Source organism: Leopardus geoffroyi, chromosome C1, assembly GCF_018350155.1.
Source record: "Leopardus geoffroyi isolate Oge1 chromosome C1, O.geoffroyi_Oge1_pat1.0, whole genome shotgun sequence".
Taxonomy (NCBI): domain Eukaryota; kingdom Metazoa; phylum Chordata; class Mammalia; order Carnivora; family Felidae; genus Leopardus; species Leopardus geoffroyi.
Window position 1 is genome coordinate 12,614,735 of NC_059328.1, and position 22,153 is coordinate 12,636,887.

The following is a 22,153-nucleotide window of genomic DNA, read 5'->3' on the forward strand; positions in this document are numbered from 1 at the left end:
TTTAGCCGTTACGCCGGGACTCCCGAGGGACCCCTGAGTCCCTTTTGTGTTACGAGCAGTGGGGCCTCCCCACTGTCGCACCCAGCGCTGCCCAGGCTGGGGATGGCTTCCTCCTTTGGGGACGGGGATGGCCTCAGGGGCTGCGGAGCCCGTGAAACAGGAAGTGGGATACTTAGGGCCGCCAAGGGCATTGGTGCCGTTCAGGCTTTGGCGTTGATCGGAAAACATGGGTCTGTGGAGAATGACAGGCTGTTCTCTCCGGGGGGGCGGGGAGGCTTTGGGTGATCTGCCCTTTCCCAGCAGGGGTGAGGAGGGAGGGGAGGATGACTCTTGTCATCGGAGTCATGGGTTTTGGAAATGAATTTTGCTGAATACTCTCCTTCTCTCTGGGGAAAAAAAAAAAAAAAAATCCTTGTCAGTAAAAAGATGTTTTCCCGATGGGTCCCTGGGCAGGACGGTGGTCCCGGTGCGGGCAGGGGGTTCTTGGTGCCCAGCCTGAGATTGGCAAAGGCCTGCTGAGGTGCTTGAGGCTCGAAGGTCTCCGGCCTCCTCGGAGGGTCGCCTCATTGGACGACAGATCTGTGCCAACCCCCTCGTGAGGCAAGGCTGGTCCAGGCCGTTCGGTTCAGGGTGTAGGGCTGAGACCTCTTCCAGGCTGGGAGTCTTCCCTGAGGGAGGCCACACCTCCTCACGGGGGGGGGGTAGGGGGGGGGGTAGGGGGGTGGGCTGCCAGGACCGGTCACCCCCGAGAAGGGGTGCTGGCTGTGGGCAAGGCGGGCGGTCAGAGAACTCAGCGTGTGGTCCCCTGGCCTCCTCCCTGGTGCCCCCCGCGCCGGTCCCCTTCATGCACAGCGAGGGGACCCTGGCCTCCTCCCCGGTGCCCCCCGCGCCGGTCCCCTTCATGCATGGCGAGGGGACCCTGGCCTCCTCCCCGGTGCCCCCTGCGCCGGTCCCCTTCGTGCACAGCGAGGGGACCCTGGCCCGCTGGTGCGTTGGCGTCCCTGTCGCAGCCGATGTGTGTTGTGGGTGTTGACTTTGCTCTGTCCCCCTCTTGCAGCTACTGACCTCGGGTCAGCGGCAGCTGCTCCTATGTGAGACGCTGACAGAGACCGTGTACGGTGACCGTGGGCAGCTGATCAAGTCCAAGGAGCGTAGGGTGTTCCTACTCAATGACATGCTGGTCTGTGCCAACATCAACTTCAAGTAAGTGGGTCTGGGCCGTGGCCACTCTCTAGGGACCCCCTCCTGCTGTGTCCCAGTTCCCAGACCGGCCTCTCTGTGATGGGGTGCCCTCTGGGCTCGGCTTAGGTCTCAGACATTCCAGCTTCCTCTCCCAGCCCTCTCGGCCTGCTCTGTCCCCGGTCCCCGGAGCTGGGGAGCGTATGGAGGGGTCATCTGGGCCAACCCCCGGCCTTTGGGCCAACAGCTGTCCATTTGTACGGACTGGTCTGTTCTGGAACTCTGCTGTTGGTAACTGAACAGCCTCCTGAGTTTCAGCCACGTTGCAATTCAAGAAATTCCGCCCCCCCCCCCCCGCCCACCCCCCACTGCCCAGGGCATCGTCTCCCCTACAGAGCCTGGCTGCCTCGTTCTGAGTCAGAGGTGGTGGAAATGCCCAGAGCGGGGCTTCCAGACTGTGCCGGAAAGAATCAGAGCCTGGACAGGGTGAGGGCGATTGTGCCCCGTGGGTTGCGTTAGACCTCCAGAAATCTCTTATTAGGCTCGCACCGGGAGTTCGCACAAAGACCGAGACATTTGACTTCTCTGGAAAAGTTGAGGCTCCGGCATTCTGGGCCTACACTGCCCGGGCCACTGGGGCCTTGGAGCTGGGCCACGTGGTCCCCTTCCTGGGGAGGAGTCCCCACCTGGCCCACTTTACTCACTTGTGTCCCCTGCTTGGCTCTGTACGTGTCAGGGATTGTGACGGAGTGAGCTCCAGCTGCGTGACCCGTCCAGCTGTGACTCTTATCCACTCAAGCAGAGGAGGCTCTTTGCTCTCAGTATTTTATAACACTTTGACCAACATCAGGGCAACACCAGCATGGCAACGATCACTGAGGTCCAGAGGGAAATCGCCTGTACTCCAATGTGAACCCCGGCCCGACTCTCTTATTGCCCGCCCGCTGGAGCGCACGTGGGGTGGGGGACGCCTGAGGGGACTCACGTAGGCTCTGTACCTGGTGCAGGCATGGCCACGGAGCGGATTTGGGGACGGTCCCCATGCTTGGGGCTCACGCGCCCTGGAACGGGAGCAAGTGGGGCTGTCCTGGGACTCCCATCACCCTCCAGCCACCCATCCATCCATCCGTTAATCCGTCAGATACTTCCTGGGTCCTTGCTTTATGCCACCTCACGGGTCTGGAGGAGAGCCGGTACTGGAGGAGAGCGGACTTGGACAGAGAAGCTTCTGTTCTAGATCAGTGTGGGTGGTGCTTACGGCTGCCTCATCCATTCCCTCCCTCCCGCTCTCCCTCACTCACTCAAGCCCTGTGAGTTTTAAGGTACCAGAGCCGATGAACACCTGCTCTGCCCTCCTGTGGCTCAGGGACTAGCCTGGTATGAGCTGTGATGGGGATGCTGGTGGCCCACTGTGGCAGGGAGCGTGTGGGGGGGATTCGGCGTGAGTCACATGACCTCTCTGAGCGTCAGTGTCCTTGTCTGGAATAATACAAGCTTCCAGCAGGGCTGCTGTGGCAATCACGGGTGACTAGAGGCTGGTGCCCAGCTCAGGGAGAAGGCCCCCCTGTGATCCCCGATGCCCACACCCGACCCCGCTGTCTCAGTCCCCTAGAAGTCACTCTCTAACGGTAATGACCTTCCCTTCTGTCTTGTCTTTTTCCTCAGGCCTGCCAACCACAGGTAGGGGTTTGGGGGCTCGGGGCCTTGGGGCATGTGATTCTGGATCTGGGCTGGGGCCTGGGCACCCCGGTGCTTTGGCCTCATCGGCGGGTCCCTGCTCTGCCTCGCTTGGTTCTGGCCTGAGGTCTTACGCTTGTCGCGAGGTGCCTGGCTGAGCTGGTGTGCCCTGGGCTGGCCCTGGGCCTGGGGTGCCACGGGCCCTGCAGGGCTTCTTCTGTGTCCTGGCAGGGGCCAGCTGGAGATCAGCAGCCTGGTGCCCCTGGGGCCCAAGTACGTGGTCAAGTGGAACACAGCACTGCCCCAGGTGCAGGTGGTGGAGGTGGGCCAGGATGGCAGCTCCTACGACAAGGACAACGTGCTCATCCAGCACGCTGGCACCAAGAAGGCCTCTGCCGCAGGCCAGGCCCAGAGTGAGTACCTGCCCTGCTGCCGCCCAGGCCTGGGGGCCCTGTCTGGGGACCCCAGAACGACGGGCCACTCGGCCAAGAGGCCCTTGCTGGTTTGCACGCCGCATACCCACGAGCCACCTGCGCATGAGCGTCCTGCAGGCACGTCTTGCTGCGCGAGGGATGGCTGCTGGTCGCCACCCCCGCCCGCCCCGCCCCTACCCCCTCCAGCACGTCTGTGCCCATTTGAGCACTCGTGCGCTGTGCCCGGTGGGACTTCCACCACTACCTGGCCACTGCTTGCCTCCTCCGGGACCTCGGCGGCTGTCCCTTCTCTCTGTGCCTCAGTTTGCCACTCCGTGCGGGGAAGGGCCTAGGTGACACTCACTGAGGCCCCTACATCCTCAGGGACAGGCTCGGGGCCCAAGGAGATCGAGAACGCGGAGTGTGGCCGGCAGCCTCCCAGCCCCGCGCCCCCAGCCGTCTCCATGGGGCTGCCGTCCCTCCCTGCACCTCTGTGCCCTTCCTGTCCGTCCTCCACCCACCCCCGGAGCTGGCTCTTGCCATGCAGATCCGATCTGTGTGTGTCCCCCTCTGCTCCCAACCCACCTGTGGCTTGTCATTGCTCTCAGGGTAAAGTCCCAGGTCCTCGTGGGCTCCGTGCACCCCTCCTTTGGGCGCCTGTCCAGCCCGCCCTCCCTGGGCCGGCCACACCGGGCCTCTGGGTTCCTGAGGGGCAGAGACCCCTCCGGCCACAGGGCCTTCTCCCAGGCTCTGCCTGCAGAATCTTCTGCCGTTCTATTTTGGCTTAGTCTGCCCTTCCTCCTCTTAGCTCAGATAGCACCTCTGCAGAGAAGCCTTTTCTGATTCCCTTGGATGGGCAGGTCCCCCTGTCCCCTGCTCCCAGGGCCTGTTAATTTTTAAAAAAATTTTTTTAAATGTTTATTTGTCTTTGAGAGAGAGAGAGAGAGAGAGAGAGCGAGTGGGGAGGAACAGAGAGAGAGGGAGACAGAGTCTGAAGCAGGCTCCAGGCTCCGAGCTGTCAGCACAGAGCCTGACGCGGGGCTCGAACTCACAAACTGTGAGATGATGACCAGAGCCGACTGAGCCACCCAGGAGCCCCTCTCGGGGCCCGGTTTTATGGTCACCGTCACTGGTGACGGTTCTGCTGCAGCCCTCGCCCCAGAGCCTGGTGTGCGATGGGGGTTAAGGGATGTTTGTCGAATGAGTGAAGGGGGCCTCGCTGCAGGGCTGGCAGAGAGGAGCTGTGCCTGAGGCACCTTCCACAGGCAGGAGGCTGCTCCGCCCGACTCTGTCCCGCGCCTGACCCCAGAGGTGGCCTCACTGGGCTGCCAGCAATTCTGGAAACTTTGAGGGAGCGATTGCATCATGCGCTCTTGCCCTAGGAGGGCTGGGCTGCAGAGTCGCTCCTGCTCCCAGATTTGTGCCTCTTCCCCTGGGTTTTGTGAGCAGGAAGGCTGTTTCGCGGTTCACAGAAGCCCCCGGCGAGGGGCTCATCGGCCCCATTTGTCTTCCTCTGAGGTGTCTTTACCCCAGCTTGACTCCGCCTTACCGCTACCGCTCTGGGGCCCCCCCTTCGGTGGCTGTTTTGTCCGTGGCCACATTTCTCAAACTGGAGTCATCCACGGCCAGACTCCCTGAAAGAGGGGGGAAAAAAAAAAGAATTCTTGCTGAAGCCTCATCGGCCTCGACTGATTTTTTTTTATTACGTTGCTATTCATATAGGTGCACAAATAAGGCTAGCTCTAATAAGCTCCTTATGCTCGTATGTCCCTTGAACAACCATAAAGCCAAAACGAAATCACAAATGGAATAAAAATGAAGCCTCAAAACAATGAAATTCAAATTAACAGCGTGAACGTGATGGATGATGTCGTTTTGCTGGAACCAAATCGCTCACGCCGTGGGCGTGGCCCTCTTCTGGGCCAGGTTCTCTTGGGTTTGTCCACACCTGCACGCACCCCAGGGCACGTGGACGGTGACCCGCACTCCCCACCGGCTCACCCGCCCGGGCCGCTGGCGAGTCTGGTCTTGCCTCTCTTTTGGCGTGAGTGCGTTACCTCCCTCCCCTGCACACCTCGCTTCTGCTCCGTCCCTGCCTGACCACTCACTACCAGAGTCCACAGGAGCCCTGACCCCACGCAGCAAAATGCGGCTTGAAAGTCACGGTATCCGGGTGACTCAGGATGTGCATCTGGTCTTTTTTTTTTTTTTAATTTTTAAAAAATGTGTTTATTTATTGATTTTGAGAGAGAGTGGGAGAGAGAGAGAGCGAGCGAGCAGGCCCCATGCTGTCAGCGCAGAGCCTGATGCGGGGCTCGAACCCGCGAACCGTGAGATCATGACCTGGGCCGAACGCAAGAGCCGGGCGCTTAACCGACTGAGCCACCCAGGCGCCCCATGGATGTGCATCTGTTTTCTTTTTTTTTTTTTTTTTAATTTTTAAACGTTTATTTATTTTTGAGACAGAGAGAGACAGAGCATGAACGGGGAGGGTCAGAGAGAGGGAGACACAGAATCTGAAACAGGCTCCAGGCTCTGAGCTGTCGGCACAGAGCCCGACGCGGGGCTCGAACTCACAGACCACGAGATCATGACCTAAGCCGAAGTCGGCCGCTTAACCGACTGAGCCACCCAGGCGCCCCTGTGCGTCTGTTTTCCAGATAGTCATCTAAACCCCCAGATAAGCCCTCCCCTGGGATTCCATAAGACCTCAGCTTGAGGAACCTTGGCCTAGAGGCTACAGCCCACATTCCCTGTCTCCGCATTCAAGGATTTCCCCACGTGGCCCCAGTACTTACCACGTGTGTGTGATCACCAGAGGTCTGGACACCCTCACCGTCCCAGCGCCCTGATGTCTTTCTCCCTAGTGCCTTCCATCATTGTTCTTAATTGCTGTTAATTGGCTGCTGCCCCTGTCCCCCGTCACTTGGTTCATAAGCTCCACGAGAGCAGGGACCCTATCTGTCTGGTTTGCAGCTACGTCACCAACACCTGCAAGAGAATCTGGCACCCAGTAGGTCCCCGGCACATCTTTGAACAACTTGCCCTTTCTGGGTTTCCTCCAGCCACAGTGCCTTTGTACGTGCCGTTCTCCTTCCTGGCCGTGCCCGTCGCATCCCCAGCCCCGTGAAGGTTCCTCACCGCTTGTAGGCACAGCTGGGTCTCGGTCTTCTGGCCTCCTGTGACCCTTTGAGTGTGGCCCGGACCCTAGGTGCTAAACCACCTGTGGTGACATCTGTCCCCCTAGTAGACTAGGGGCTCCACCGGGGCAAGAGCCTGGTAGTGCTTCCTTCTGTGTCTCTAGCGCCCTATCTCCGGGGCGACAGGGACGCTTGGGTCCTTGTTGGCACCTTCTCCGCCCCTGAAGTTGAGTTGGGTCTCTTCTCCGTCCAGATAAGGTGTATTTCGGCCCCCCGCGCCTCTTCCAGGAGCTGCAGGATCTGCAGAAGGACCTGGCTGTCGTAGAGCAGATAACCTTCCTCATCAGCACGCTGCACGGCACCTACCAGGTACACAGCACTGGCGCGGCTTTATTGGGCTCCGGGCAGCGCCCAGACTCAGCAGGCAAAGTGGGAGAGGGCTCCTGTCTCAGCCCAGGCCCCAGGCATGCTCCTGGCTGCTGAATTCCCACAGGCAGCACGAGTGGCCAAAGCTCCCCGTGGCTCCCTGGAGGTCTGGTGTGCGGCCTCTGGTTTGGGTGGAGGTTCTGATTCGGATTGAGTGGGGGCTGGCTGCATGGTGATGTTTTTCTTCTCTGCACGATGACTAGTCCATCTTGCAGCCCCTTCCTGGACCTCAGCGCGGGTTGGAGAAGAAGCCGGCTGGGAGGTTGTGTCCCTCTCAAAGGAGGGGTGCCAGGTGGGGTCTGAACCCAGGGCTGGGGGAGCTTACTCGGGGTCTGCAGCGGGGAGCCGGTCACCCGCTATGGCTGAGCGGGTGGCCCCTGTCGAGCTCTCGGACCTCCCGGCTCCTGTCCCTCTGGGCACCCTGAATGCTGCAGGGTCCTGTGTGGCTTTTGGGGAGCCAGCCGGCTGTGTGGTGACCTCACTGGCCTCCTCAACCCTAGAACCTGAACATGACCGTGGCTCAAGACTGGTGCCTGGCCCTGCAGAGGCTAATGCGGGTGAAGGAGGAGGAGATCCACTCGGCCAACAAGTGCCGTCTTAGGCTCCTGCTTCCTGGAAAACCTGACAAGTGAGATGGGGAGTGGACAGCGCTGGAAGGGGGGTGGTCCCGAGAGGCAGCACCTGGAGCCGATCTGCTCATCAGGGTGGTGACGGGTGACGGGTGATGGGTGTGTGCACAATGTGGGCCCTGCCCAGCACGGCACTTGGCGCGGACTGGGTGCTCCTTGTGGAATGAACGCATGAACGAACGAATGAATGACGGATTCATACTTGGGCCTGTCCTCTGCTAGGAGACTGAGGACTCAGACCCTCTGCTGTCGGTTGGCTCTGTTTGTGCGGTGACCTTGTCACTCACTTCAGACTGTGCAGAGCCCCGGGACCGGGCCCTGGGTCTCCTCTTGGACCGAGGCTGAGCCTCCGGCCTCCCCCCAGATGCCCACACAGGTGCTGGGGCTCCCTAGACCCTCCGCTGATGTTTGTGGAATGGATGACAGATCTAGCAGAGGTGAGGAAAGGTATCTGAGCCCCATTTTGCAGATGAGGGTGGCGAGGCCCAAGGAGCTGTCGGATCGCCCCATGGCCACAGAGTAGGCGGTCGAGCCGGGCTCCGACGGGCTCTGGCTCTGAAGCCTGGGCTGGCACAATGAGGGGCCCACGGCCTGCGTTTGACCTCGAGGATGAGGGGACGGTGGGGGACAGAGGGTTCCAAGCACACTGGCTGCATGGAGAGGGAGATCGGAGCACTGTCGTCCGAGGCAGGGCCATCAGCCCAGGAGCCCAGGAGACGAGGCTCCAGGCTAGGGTCTCAGAGGCAGAGAGGCAGGGCCCTGAGCCGTAATCCCAATCTGCCACGCCCCTGCTGAGTGGCCTCTCGCAGCCCCTTCCTGCCCCCGCACCGCTTTCTCTGTGCGGAGTTGGTGACACTAGCCTTGCCTGCCTCCCGGGATGGCTCCTGGCGGAGAGCCTGCCCCAGAGGACTCTGAGGGAGCTGCTCCAAGGTGAGGGGACAGTGTTGTGACAACAGCGGCCCCTAGCTGCCCAAGCCTGGGCACAACCTCATTTATTCACGGCTTCATTCACTTGTGCGTCCATTCCACAAATGTCTGCCGGATACCCACACTGTGCCCGGTCCTGGGAGTCTGAGAGGGCCCTTTCCTGGCTGCACGGGCTCCCGGTCGGACGTGCTCGTGTGTCTGACAGGCCCGTGGAGAGCTGACCGGGGAGCCCGGGCAGGGCAGGTGCTGGAGGCTGGGCTGCGGAATGTGGCCTGATCGCTTTGGGGAGGGACCTCCATTCCGGGGCCATGGTGGGTGGAGGGACCCCTCCCCCAGGAGACCTCGGCTTTGCCGGCCGCCAGACTTTCTGGCCACGCTTCGGTGCTCCGAGCAGAGTCAGTGCCACTGCGAGTGCGCGTGGTCGAGGGAAGAGCTGGGTGCTTGCTGTGGACACTCACTCACGCTCGTCACCCTCTTGCCGCAGATCTGGCCGCCCCATCAGCTTCATGGTGGTCTTCATCACCCCCAACCCCCTGAGCAAGATCTCCTGGGTCAACAGGTTGCACCTGGCCAAGATTGGACTCCGTGAGTAAAGGCCCAGGGAGAGGGCTGCAGGAGACAGGAATGCGGAGCCGGGAGGCCTGGGTGTGTGTGTGTGTGTGTGTGTGTGTGTGTGTGTGTGTGCGCACATGGGGGCGGGGGCTTCTGAGTTGGAGGGAGGTCGTGCGGTGGAGAAATACCGGAGCCTGAGGCTTTGCCTCGTAACCCTGGACAAGCCACTGCTCCTCTCTGAGCCTCAGTTTCCCCATCTATCAAGTGATGGCAGTTCACCATGTAAATGACCTCAGGGAGGGCGGTTGGAGCGTGGCTGCTGAGGGGGTTTCTTTTGGTGGAGGGGGGGTGACGAAAATGTTCTAGAAGTAGGTAGTGGTGATGGTCGCTCCACTCCGAACGTGCTAGAAACCAGTGACGTCAACGCTAGAGAAGGGCGGTTTCGTGGTCACCCCCTTCTGTCTCAGTAAAGCTGCTACCAAAAGAAAAACGCCACACGATGCGGGTTAGATTAAACTGATTCTCAAGCAGGACCTCCTTGTGATCTCTTTCTCCTACTCCCCCTGCGATAATCACGTAGGTAAATACCAGACATGTGTGGACAGCGTTTCCTCTGGGGCATTTTTCTGCGCATTTTACACACATCTCTTTCATTTCACACTGACGATGACCCTAGGAGGTAGGTCTGTCGTGATCCCCCTTTTACCGGAGAGGGTTCTGAGGCCCAGAGAGGGCCAGTGACTTGCCCAAGCTCACCTAGAAGGAAGGGGCCGAGTTGGGGTTCAGACCCTGGGCCCTCGGCCCCCAGAGCCCAGTCTGGACCGTTGTCTCTCTGCCTTCTCACGTTGGAGAGTTTCCGTCTGCAAAACACATCTGTTAAGTTGTCATTACTTTCTTTGTCCTCGTTTTGAATTGACGAAAGGCCTGGGTCCTTGTCATTCAGCACTACCATATCCTGTGACGCACTAGCACAGGGACATTTTTGTTGTTGTTGTTTGCTTTTTCATTGTCGGTGGTCGTTTCTGGTGATCTTTTTCTAGGCTTTGAAACATTTCTGGGAAGAGGTTAGGACCTTTGTCACTGGCTTTCATCAGTTCAAAAATATTGAGTGAGGCTTTACTGTGAGTTTAGGCCTGGGGGGGAAAGAGCGGTGACAAAAACTGAAAGATCTCTGCTGTCAAGGAAACTATAATTTATGAGGGGCAGACAGATATTACACGAGGAGCAAATCAACGGGGGGAGGCAGTGCTGTTTAGGGGACACAGCTGGGCGGCATGACGGTCACCGAGCCTGGGGGCCAGGGCTGCCGTCAGGAGGGGCCTCTGAGGAGGCGACATCCGAAGCCGAAGCAGTCTAGGCTTCAGAAGACCAAGTGCAAAGGTCCTGTGGTGACCAGAGCTGACGAGTGATGGGGAGAGAAGCAGGCAGGTGGAAGAACGGGCCGCGTTTCCAGAACACCAGGGCCAGGTGCGTGGAACTTAAACTCTGGATGGGACGGGCGCCGTTCCTCGTGGCAGTGAGAGCTGGACAGCCCCCTGAACTGGGTTCCACTTGAGTGGATCACTCTGCCTGCTGGGCCCAGAGGGCATGTGGAGGCGGGAGGGAATGGGGAGGAGATGGTTGCGCTGGGGGAGCCAGTCCCTTCTTGGATCTGTTGCTGATGCGGCACAGGCCTCCGCTGGATGTTTCTGGGTGACCAGGAGGGCTGCGGAGGGAGGAGAGAGGATTTCAAGCAGAGCCAGCCCCGCTGTGGGAACGCTCGCCCCAGGAAGGCTGACGTGACTCCCCCGCAGGCCCGCGGAGCACTTTGGTCTGGGGCGCGCCTGAGCCGATTTTATACCTGCTCTAAAGGCGGGTCAGTCTCCTGCTGCTTTGCTGAGTGGGGCTTGGGCTTTGGCGTTGGAGGGAGACGGGCTGAACGGGGTGAGCCTCTCCTTTCTCGGCTGCCTGTGACGCTCAGCCGCTTTATCTCCACGCGGTTTCACTGCAGCAAAAGTTTTAATGGAAGGAGAGTCATTTGAAATCTTATTTGAATGCCTGGGTTCCCCTGGGGCTTGAATAATTTGTTCCTTTTATTTTGCCAGTTTTTTTTTTTTTTTTTTTTTATCTGCAGTGCCTGGTTGGGTGGGGTGGGGGATAATACAAGCCTGTTAGTAATAGAATATGTTAAAAACATTTATTCACAAAGGATGTGGTTCCTTTAATTTTTTCCCCCGTCTTCCTCTTTTCCTGACTACCACGTTGAGAAAGGAGAGGACCGGAATGGGGGTGCCTGGGATTCAGCGTGGGCGGGGGGGGGGTCAGTTCTGCCCCTTGGGAGGAAAGGCCAGGGTGCCCCGGGGCATCTGGGGACCCGTTTCACATCCCAGTGGGGCCCCCACTGTGCCGTGCACTCTGGGGAAAGGCAGGCTCCCTCCTGGTAACTTGGACTAGAGCTCCCGTGGTCCTGTCCCCTCTTACATGTTGGGATCTTCGGGCCTTGTGAAATGGATCCGGGCTGCCTGGCTTTCATTTCCCAGTTCTGTCCCTTTACCAGCTCTGCGATCCTGGGCCGATGATTGAGCCTTCAGAGGCCTGTCTCCACCAGAAAGGGGGGAGAAAGCCAGTGTGCATATTCGGGGAGGCCAGCACCTGGCACGTGGAAGAAACTCTGAGGACGGGGGGCACCCGCGTCGCCTAGACGGGGAAGTGACCGGGCTGAGGTCGCATACGATTCAGCACAGAACGGGGGTGGGACACCTTCCCACCCTCTGCCAATTAGTTTCCTATTCATAAAGGCTCCAGAAAAGAGCTGGGACCTCTTTCCCCCAGAGGAGGGAGAGGCGTGGCTGCGGGCTTCTGGTTCCACCTTCCCGTGTCCCCTCACCTGAAGCCCTCCAAGTGCTGTATTCCTGGCTTTTCCACCCCACGGACCCCTGGGGCCTCTCCTACCACAGTCCTTATTCTCCCCTTCCCAGAGGACCCGGGCTGGGCAGGCTGCCGGCTGCCCCCAGGTTCTCAGGGATACATCCCCGAAGGCACGGCCTGGGCCCCCACTCCTCGCTGTGTCTGAGTTGGTTAATTTTCCAGCCCTCGTCCTCATGGACAGAACCTATAATTTATGAGTGGCAGACAGATGTTACACGAGGGGCAAATCAAAGGGGGAGACGGTGCTGTTTAGGGGACACAGCTGGGCGGCATGACGGTCACCGAGCCTGGGGGCCAGGGCTGCCGTCAGGGAGGGCCTCTGAGGAGGCGACATCCGAAGCCGAAGCAGTCTAGGCTTCAGAAGACCAAGTGCAAAGGTCCTGTGGTGACCAGAGCTGACGAGTGATGGGGAGAGAAGCAGGCAGGTGGAAGAACGGGCCGCGTTTCCAGAACACCAGGGCCAGGTGCGTGGAACTTAAACTCTGGATGGGACGGGCGCCGTTCCTCGTGGCAGTGAGAGCTGGACAGCATGCTGATCTGGTTTCTACCCGGCCTCTGTTCCACCTGACTGCGAGCCAGTGAAGGATCCTGAGCGTGGTCCAGGCCGCGTGCTGAACTCTCCTCTCCACTAACCCTCAACCAGTGCAGAGGCGGGCGCCGGGACCTGCCCCAGCCCTCGGGTCTGCCCTCTGGAGGGGTATTAGCCCAGCTGGCCGACCGCGGCCACTCACCTGGCCTCTCGGGGCACCAGTGTCTCTCCGTCTCCACGATGGGGGGTATTGGGAAAAGAGGGGTGCCGAGGTCCCACCGGCCCCCCACGTCCGTGACGGCGGCCAGCGGCATCTCCGTGGCACCGGGGGCATGAGAGGGCCTCGAGGGCAGCCTCGGATTTGGAAAGTAGAGAAGGGTGGTCCGGCCTGTCCCCCTGGGGCTAGTGGTGGCAGGATAGGCACAGCGCTGGGAATGAGCGCAGGAAGGCTTTGGGGGCAGGTTGGGGTAGAGAAGCAGGGCGGGGCCGGGGGCTCAGCATGGTGGAGGCGGGGTGGCCGCCCTCGAGCATACCCGTAGACTCCTCCCCTCGGGGACGGTGATCTCCGTGAGCTTCATTTCCTGCGGGCCTAGCACACGCCAGGCATCAAATACTTTCTTCCCAGCGCTCACGATGACACTGAATGGCTGGAGGCATTTCCCCCGTCCTCCAGATGAGGCCACAGACTCAGAGAGGTTAAGTGTCTGCTCTGTGTCACACAGCGAGCTGGAGGCAGCTGGGGGATCTGCCAGGGGCTTCCTGGCAGAGTCGGCCTCTGGCCGCGGGTGGGGTTGTGAGGTGGGGGGAGTGGAAAGGGACGTGGCCTCCAGCCCCGGAGCTCCCCGCCGCTGCCCCCTGGGGTGCTCTCGTGTTCGGTGGGTGCCGACAAACAGAGCTGGGCTCTAAATAAGCCCCCACTTAATGTCAGTTGGAACTCGAGGCCTTGCCGATGCTGCCAGTTCTTAATGTCACTTATCCCGAGCGGGCTCTCAATTTTCGACCGCAACAGCCTTCTAATTTGGTCTCAGCCGCTCTGGTTTTGTGACAGGAACAATGGCAGTGGCAGATGGGGAGCAACAACTCCATTTTCTTTTAACGTTCGCGATCGCAGGCAGGGAAGGCACCATCTGGAAGGAGAAGGTCAGATCATTAAAAAAATATATAATAATAAATTGCCGGGACTCGGTGGGCCGTGGGCGTGGGGGGAAGGGTTGATGTTCACAGGCTGAGCTCCCGGAAGGAGCTGGAGCTCCGGGGGGGTGGGGGGCGGTCGGTTTGAGCGGCCTGCAGGGCTCTCGAGGGGCCTGGGTGGGGGGCTGCGTGACCGTAAGCTCCCTGAGAGCAGGGCGGACTCGAGTCCCATCTATCTTCGTTTGTCGCCGGCCGGGGGCTTGTCCAGGACGCCGTGTGGTGATGTCCCCTGCCGAGGCGGAGGCAGCTGCCCCGCAGGGCGGGCCGTCTGGGCTGTCACACCGCGTGCTGCGGGCCCAGGCAGGGTGCCCCCACCGGTCGGTCTCCTGCCTCCTGGGCCCAGCGTTGGGCTTCTCCTCCTGGCCTCCGGTCCCCTCCGGGGTAGGAGGGGGACACGATCACCGACCGCTCCTGGCGGCCCCAAGGACGAAACGAAGCCTCACGCGGGGCAGAGCCTTGTAAACCGTGCCATGTGGTGCCTGTCGGCACTGTTGTGAGGGTGCCTGGGCCGTGCCGTAGTTGGCCTTTCCGTGGTGGCCTCGTCTCCTCAGTGTCGTTGGACTCTGTCTCCAGGAGCCAGTGGGGCGGAGGGCTGGCGCCTCTGGCGAAGCAGGTTGCACACGTGGTGATGCCCAACATTTACGGATGTCTTGGACGAGCATCGCCACCTGCCACCTCATCCCAGCTGCTCTCGCCGTGACCCACACGGAGACGCCACCTTTCTGTGGTGGCGGTGGCATTTGTAAAAGCCACTGTATTGAGGTACGACTGACATACCTCACACAGAACACAGGTGTAGTTGGGGAGCCTGTGGGCACACATGCGCACAAACACGCACACACTCATGCACGCACACCCACTCACACACACTTATGTAGGCACACACTCACGCACACACATGCATGCACACGCGCACGCACACCCACACCTACACTTACGCAGGTACACACGCATGCACACACTCATGCACACACACACTCCCACACACACTCCCCCACACATTCATTTAATACACTCCTGTACACACACTCCCGCACACACACTTATGTAGGCACACACTCAAGCATGCACACACGCACACCCACACCTACACTTACGCAGGTACACACGCATGCACACAGACTTGTGCACACACTCATGCACACACAAACTCCCGCACACACTCCTGCAAATGCTCCCGCACACACACACTCCCGCACACACATACTCATGCACACACACACTTCCGCACACACACTTATGTAGGTACGCTCACACATGCACACACGCACGCACACCCACACCTACAGAGGTACACACGCATGCAGACTTGTGCACACACTCATGCACACATACACGTGCACACACGCATGCACACACATTTATGCACACAGAGGAAAAAAGAGGCAAGTCAGTAAAAGCGCCAGAAACTGTGTTAAGGGCCACGACAGACCAGGGGCTGAGATGGCAGGTGATGGAGGGGCAGGGGAGGGTGATGGCCACTTAGGGCTGCTCCCAGAAGGTGACAGGAGGGGAGGAGCCAGGCCTGGAGGGCAGAGGACAGCTTTCCAGGTGGAGGGAACATCCTGGGCCTGTCTAAGTTGCTGAGGAGAGCCTAGGGCAGTGGAGCCTGTGACCGAGGGAGGAGGCTGGGAGGGAAGGAGTGTCCTCACAGTTCTGGAGGGGTTGGATTTTACTCCAAGTGGATGGGACTCGATGGATGCGGGAATGGCGAGGTCCAGTGGAAGTTCAGTGGGATGGCTCTGGCTGTTGTGGGTGGGTGGGTGGGGGACGACTGTAGGGGACAGCAGTGAGCACGGGAAACCCGTCTGGCTGGTGGGCCCTGTGGGGCTGAGCTGACCCTTGCTTGGCTGGTCCAGGGTGGGCCCGGGTTCCAGCTTCCTCCTTGCCACTGAGTGGACTCGTGGGTGGGGATGGCCGCTGTCACAACCCTTCTGTGGAAGACCTCTCCTCCCAGGCCCGAAGCTCAGCCTGCTGGCGTTGCGTTCAGTGGCCCCTGTCCCCTGGGGCACCCTGTCCTGTGCCTCTGGCTCTCCCTCTCCAGGGCAGAGCTACCTGCTGGCTTTCCAGGGTCGGTGATACCCACGGGCCTCAGTGGGGGGCTGGTTGCTGGGAGATGGCATTTGTGTCGGACAGACCCAGGTCCCCACCTGGACTCTGCCACCAGGCCATGCACGTGACCTAGCCTGTTACCTAATCCCCAAGGGTCGGTCTCGGCGTCGTTGCCCTTAAAGCGAACATCGTGATCCTGATTGTGCTCGATTGTTGTGAAAGCGGGGCCTGGGAACGTGTCTGTAGCACCGTGCCCCTGCTGTCCCCACGTGGGGTGCAAAGAAGGCTGGGGTCCTGTGCAGGGAGAGTTCCACCTGCTCGCTCACGCCCCCCCCACCCCCGCCGCCCCTGCTTTTCATTCACCCCATCTGTCCATGCTCACGGAGCATTCCAGCACACTGGGTGCCAGGGAGATCGTGGCAAACAAGACAGACCAGGTCTTGCTGCCTCGAGGTCACATTCCAGAGACCTAAGGAGACAGACCATAAACCAGGAAACAGACAAAATGATTTTAGATGGAGGTGAGGCGATGCGGGAAATAAGATGTGGTCTTTAGAACCGGTTTCCGAGAGAGGGGGCCATCGTAGGCAGGGTGGTCAGGGAGGACTTCTTGGAGGTGGTGCCGTGTGAGGGAGCCCTGACCCATGGGGAGGAGACGTGGCAGGGTGTAGTTTGGCAGATGTGAGTGCAGTGGTGTCCAGATGTGAGTCCAGGGTCGGGGCCTCAGTGTCCAGCTGGCCTGGGGACTTGGAGGCAGATGACCACCTGGGACTCAGGGTAGGTCTCAAAGGAAGCAGGAGGGAGTCATCCTCTTGACCGTCATCCTCAGAGTCAGGCGGAGAGCGGCATGGCTGCATCATCTTTCAGCCTGTTTGGGGGGCCATCTCTCACCTCTAGAAGCATGTCCGGAAGCTCTCAGTGAAGGCAGCAGGGCCTGGGGACTGTGCTCAGCGTCACATGCTTTTTGAAACCCTTTCTCGTCTCCAGGACCCAAGCCTTAGGTTCCCCGACTCGCTGCTCGGGACCCACAGCCATCACCCTGGAGTGACGTCCCCTTTCCTCTTGGCTGGGCAGGCGTGGGGCTGGGGGCGGCCCCCTGGGCTTTGCGGGGCTCTGACCGGCTTGACCCACCTCCTTCCTCTTGCTGTAGGGGAGGAGAACCAGCCGGGCTGGCTGTGTCCGGACGAGGACAAGAAAAGCAGAGCCCCGTTCTGGTGCCCCATCCTGGCCTGCTGCATTCCTGCCTTCTCCCCCCGGGGCCTCAGCCTGCAGGTGAGTGTGGAATGGATCTCGCCGAGCCCACCACGAAGGTGGCTCCTGGGGGAACCAGAGTTTCCAGGGTGTGCCTACCGCTGGAGAGGGCCCGGCTGCAGTCCCGGCTTCCCCACCTCTCGCTGACGGAGTCGGTCAAGACCTTTTGTTGCTCTAGGAGCCCGCTTTCCCACCAAAGAGGATAGACGCCTTCTGTGGGTCAAGTGAATGGAAAAGTTCCATGGTTTTGAGCTAACAAATAGCAGTGATCTCATCAGTTGATGGTGCGACTGCAGCTAAGAAGATAGGCCGGAATATGCCCAAGGGGCTCTGCCAGACCGTGGGTTGGACCCTTTACGAGGCCGCCAGCCGGGAGCTGGTCTCTGGCTGCAGCCGCCACGCCTCCATTTGTCAAGCACCTACTGTATTCTGCCCCCACCCCCCGCCCCCTGCTTTGCCACCACTCTCTTGTTTTGATATTTATAAGAACCCCATGCATAGATGTTTCTAGATTAGTTTCACAGGTTAGGAAACTAAGGCACAGATAGGCGGCGTGAGTTTCTAAAAACACAGCCAGTAGTGATGGGTCCGGGAATTGGAACCTCGCTTCGCCTGATTCCAGCCCCCGTGTTCTTAACCACCGGGACGCTCGCTCCACTGGCTTCCGTCCCCGATATCCTGGCCCCTCCATCTGGAGTGATCCCTGCCTGTCTTCCTCCCTGGGTGAGGGGGTCATGTGAGCTTTGGGGAGCGGGAGCAGGCTTGGGACCTCGGCCCAGATACATAAGCCCCAAGAGACAAGCTCACTGGGGTGTAGACTGGGGCACGAAGCATACATGCCCTTGAGATGTCCGTTCATTCATTCACTCATTCACTCATTCTTTTGTCTGTTCTGTACGTAATTTTTGAGCACCTACTGTGTGCCAGGCCCTGTGCTGGACGCTGGGTTTATGGTGGTGACCAAAACATACAAGGGCCCCACCCTCCTGTGGCTTTTAACCTGGAGACAGACAGCGGCACCCCGGCTGACACAGGGAAACGCAGAAGAGTGATGTGTGTTATAGAGAAAATAAATCAGCTGTGATGGATACAGACAGAGGTGGGGCCCCATGACGAGGGGGCAGGGAGGGTCTCACGGAGGAGGTGGCTTTTAAACTGAGACCTGAACGGCAAGCAGGCTGCAGTCCCTTGAGGGCCCAGGGGAACAATATTCCAAACAGATAGGGCAGCTCAGAGGAACAGTGTGGGCAGCTGCAGCTCGGGGAGCCGGGCGGAGAGGCCCCATGAAGTCTGATGTGGGCACAGTGGGCCAGCCAGCTTCTCCGGCTTGTCGGGTTTGGGTTTCGTTCTCAGGACGGTGAAACCCCAAGGATGGCTCCACACAGGGGAGTGGCACAATCTGATGTACATTTTGGAAAGATCGTCTGGTTCCTCTGGCTGTTGTGAACTGTGGCTCCTGAAGGGGGCAAGAGACAGACCGATATGGACCTTGGCGGCCGTGGCGGGGGGGGGGGGTTGTCCCGCCAAGCTGTGGCAGGACATGGTACCAGTGGAGGTAGGGCCGGACTAGGGCAAGGGGAGCGAGAACTCACCTGATCCTAATTCTCAAGATAATACTTACAAAGTCAAATCAGCAAATTGTGACCTTGGCTTGGCTGCATTTATTGGGTGAGTGACAGGCGGGGATTAGGGTGAGGCACAGTCGTGCCAGGGCAGAGACTGTTGCTGTCTTTATTTCAGTCTCACTGATTGTTCACCGTGGGTTTTTTGGCATTAATTTTTATTGCCCAAAACTGTGTTATATATAATATTCCCTTCGACGTGGGAGTGTGTCGGCCCCACTCTCCTCCCTCTTGTCCTGGTCCCAGAGGAGGCAGTGGGCAGGGGACACAGGGACACATTTGGGGAGTGTGCCGGCATAGGGCTGGCTGATCTGATGAGGGTTTAGAGGGCGGCCGGGGGGGGCAGGAGGGACGTGACGGGTCTTGGGCTTGTGTACCCGCAAGTGGTGTCGGGAGATGGGGGTGCGTTCCCCGTGCCACAGCCTGCTTTAGGGGCACAGTGAGAGAGACGGGTGAGCTTCCCAGCGCTGCTGGGGGGCCAGCGGCCAGGGTAGCGGCAGCGACAATACGGTGGCAAGCCCTTTCGCGAGGCATCTGTGCCCGGCTCTGTTCGAGGCACTTCTCCACGGCTAACTCTGGTCCCCCCAGCTGCCCTCAGAGGCAGGGCTTGCCCACGCCCACTGGGGAAGGAGAGTTTTCTTGACTCATGCCCCATCCTGCTTTTCCTGCCTCTCACGGCCGTGGCTGATGTTTTCCCTGGTGTCGGTCCCCCTACCAAACATTTCGGGGGTCGGGGAGGGGGAAGGACAGATGCTGTTCATTTCTATAGGGCTTGGGGAAGTCGGCCTTTGTAGGCCTTTATTTATTGATTGATTATTTATTGATTCATGGGGAGGCCCTGCTGAGTCTTGTGAGCTCTTTCCCAGCATGGCGGGCGTTCTCTCGTACCTTTCGGGCCAGGCAGGGGTGGGGTAGAAGGGCAGAGTCCATGGAGCGCAGGCTGTTCAGGGTCCACCCTGCCCGTGGCTCATCTGGTCCTAGGACTCCAGAGAAGGCTGATCTGGGGTGACTTCCAACCCCCCTTCCCCTTTCCCCAGCTGCCAGGGCTCAGGCTATTCATGGGTAGTAAAGTGTGAGACAAGCTGCGGCTTCCAGGGCCTCCCTGAAAGAAACCCCCACCTGTCTGGGGAGCCATCATCCGCCTCATACTCCTTATGTGGAGCCCTCAGGGCCTGGGGCTGTGTAGGCGGGGGAGCATCTTTAGCCCCCTCCAAGCCCCCCGCCTGCCACCTCCTGAGGAGCCCCCTGTGGGAGCGAAGAGAACCCCCAGTGAATCTCTGGGGGCGGCGAGCCTGTGGAGCTCCTGAGGGACATACCAGAACCTGCGTGTGCCCATCTGCTGGGTCCCGAGACACCGCTCCCGCTCCTCCTGCACCTGCCTCCCACCCCGGACCGGGCAGATGCGCCCCATCAGCTCTGTGCAGGCGGCCAGATGAATTAGGGGCCCGGAGTGCCAGGGCCTTGTCCAACCAGCGTGGCAACAGATGTGAGCGTGTTGGCCGCTGTCTGGGCCTCCTGGCCCGCCGCCTCTCTCCAGGATTCGGGCTCTGCGGCTGGCCTCCTGGGAGCCCAGGACTCAGTCTGCCTTCCGGGAAAACGCTCGCTGGCCCCAGCCCCCTCCCAGTGTGGACGAAGTCCGTGCTATGTCCTGCCAGCTGGATGAGGGCGTGCGTGGGGTTCTCCCCGTCAAAGGAGCAGGGACATGGGGGCTGAAGGAAGGAGCGTTTCTCCTCTCAGTGCCGACGGGTGGCTGGGGCCCAGGCTGGGCCACACCAAGGCCTTCCTCGAGGGGACATCATTGGGGCACAGCCGTCCCTGGGCCTGAGCTCCAGCCGAGTGATGCTGGGAATGCCACCTTGGCCGGCAGCGTGCTTCATGCCGAGCACTGGCAGGCCTGTCACGGGGCGTGTGTGCAGAGTTCAAGAGATAGAAGCAAAGATCCAAGGACATTTAGGCCCCCACGGGTGTCTGTTCTGGAGGGTTTCCGAAGGCGTCACGGCCGCGGGGTCACCCCAGTGGCATCCATCCAGGCTGGGGGCCTGTCCCTGGAGGGTTCAGTGCAAAGGTGTCCCCACCGTTAGCTGCAGCCCTACCTGGGGGCAGGGGCTCGGGGAGAGGGGTGGGGGTGCCCCCCTGCACTGAGGTGCTCTAGGACGTAGCCCCTCGGGGGGGCCGGGGCTGCGGCCCCGACCTGCAGAGGGTCTGTTCCAGGCTCGCTTAGGCCTCAGCGTGGTGGCCGAGAGCCTCTGTCCTGGCCATCGTTAGCCAGGACTCCCCTGCCTCCCAGCCCTGCCACAGCCCTCCCCTCCTGGCCTGGGCCTGCCCGTGAGGTAAGGTGATGCACAGGAGGTGGTTGGTAAGCAGCAGCGGCCGCTGCTTTTTTGTCTGCCTCTCCAGTCCCCACGACCATCCTGATGAGATGTCAGGGCCTCCGTGAGCGTGACGAACTGGCCTGTGGGGTCAAACAGCTGGTAGCGGCTGAGCTGGGACCAGAGCCCAGGCTGGCTGCCTCCACGGCCCGTCTCCTTCCCCAGCCCCGAGCCACTCTCCGCTGTGCTGCGCGGGGCACCGTGGTTTGGGAGAGCTGGCTTCTTGGCACAGGTGGGACTTCTGGGTCCGGGGCCTTGCCCGTCCAACGAGCCGTTTGAGTTTTTGCCATCACTTTGGACCTCGACTCTATTTGGCTGACTTCTGGGCCCCCTGGAGTTGCCATGGAAACGTCTGAGCCTGGGCTGTGGTTGCCCCGTGCCCGTCTGTGAGGACGGGAGCAGCAGCCTGGCAGGGGGGTGCTGGGCGGCCTCAGCTGGGTGTGGCCTACCATGAAGCAAAACGACTGGGGAGCAGGGGCCTGAGGGGGCCCGGGGCCCCGGGGGCCGGGGCGAGGGAAGCCTCTAGAGCTCCCAGCTGTGCAGTTGGAGCTGGCGAGTGCCCAGGCCTCCAGTAGGGCGGCCTGGCCTCTGGGTAGAATTAACCAGAGCGGGAAGGGCATTGGGCAGGGAGCTGGAACTCTGAATTCCAGCCCTGACTCTGCTGCTAACGTGCTATGTGACCTTGAGCCAGTCATGTGCCTCCCATGCCCACCCCCTGAGCTTCAGTGTGCTGACTTCTGAATGAGGGGACTGGATGAGGCGACCTCTTTGGGCTTCCTCACCTTTAACCATGGGACATCTTGTTCGAACATCCCAACAGGGCCGGGGCGGGTCAGGGCCTTCACCACCAGCAGAGGGCAGCACTTGCCCAGCAAAGGTCCCGTGGTGGCCGCGTTGCAGGTGGGGAACCTTGAACTGTCCCTTCCTGGCCTCCTTCCCCTCCCGCTGGCCCCGGGTTCCAGCAGCGTCCACGACAGGGCCAGGCCATCTCCTCACCCTGCTGCCCTGGCTGGACAGACGGACTGGCCGGGTCTAGCTCGTCTGCACAGGGGTTCTGATGTTGAGTGGGGTGGTACCAGATGTCTAGCACCCCTTCCCTCCTCCACTGTGCTTTTCTGGAAGGATTCAGGAAGACCTAGGAGGGCGGCTGGCGCAGGCCGGGCCCTGGCACTCATCTTCTCGTGGCCTAGGGCAATCATGTGTCCTCTGTGGGCCTCAGTTCCCCACCTGTGAAATTGGGGGGTGGCGGGCATCAGTGGTTTCCATCAAATCTTATCTGGACGTTGCTT

The 22,153-nt window shown here is 60.3% G+C and overlaps 1 protein-coding gene across 11 annotated transcripts in view; it reads left to right on the forward strand.

Moving 5' to 3' along the window:
• Positions 1–22,153, forward strand: part of ARHGEF10L (Rho guanine nucleotide exchange factor 10 like) — a 159,387-nt gene that overhangs the window by 96,540 nt on the left and 40,694 nt on the right. For 8 of the 11 annotated variants that reach the window (XM_045475829.1, XM_045475828.1, XM_045475834.1 and 5 more), the window contains 7 exons: positions 1,058–1,203; positions 2,845–2,859; positions 3,088–3,269; positions 6,663–6,778; positions 7,336–7,463; positions 8,876–8,976; positions 16,773–16,894. In XM_045475829.1, the coding sequence (XP_045331785.1) occupies positions 1,058–1,203; positions 2,845–2,859; positions 3,088–3,269; positions 6,663–6,778; positions 7,336–7,463; positions 8,876–8,976; positions 16,773–16,894 (810 nt within the window). The remainder of the gene's footprint in view (positions 1–1,057; positions 1,204–2,844; positions 2,860–3,087; positions 3,270–6,662; positions 6,779–7,335; positions 7,464–8,875; positions 8,977–16,772; positions 16,895–22,153) is intronic. The other 3 variants (XM_045475835.1, XM_045475832.1, XM_045475839.1) reach the window with 1 other exon arrangement.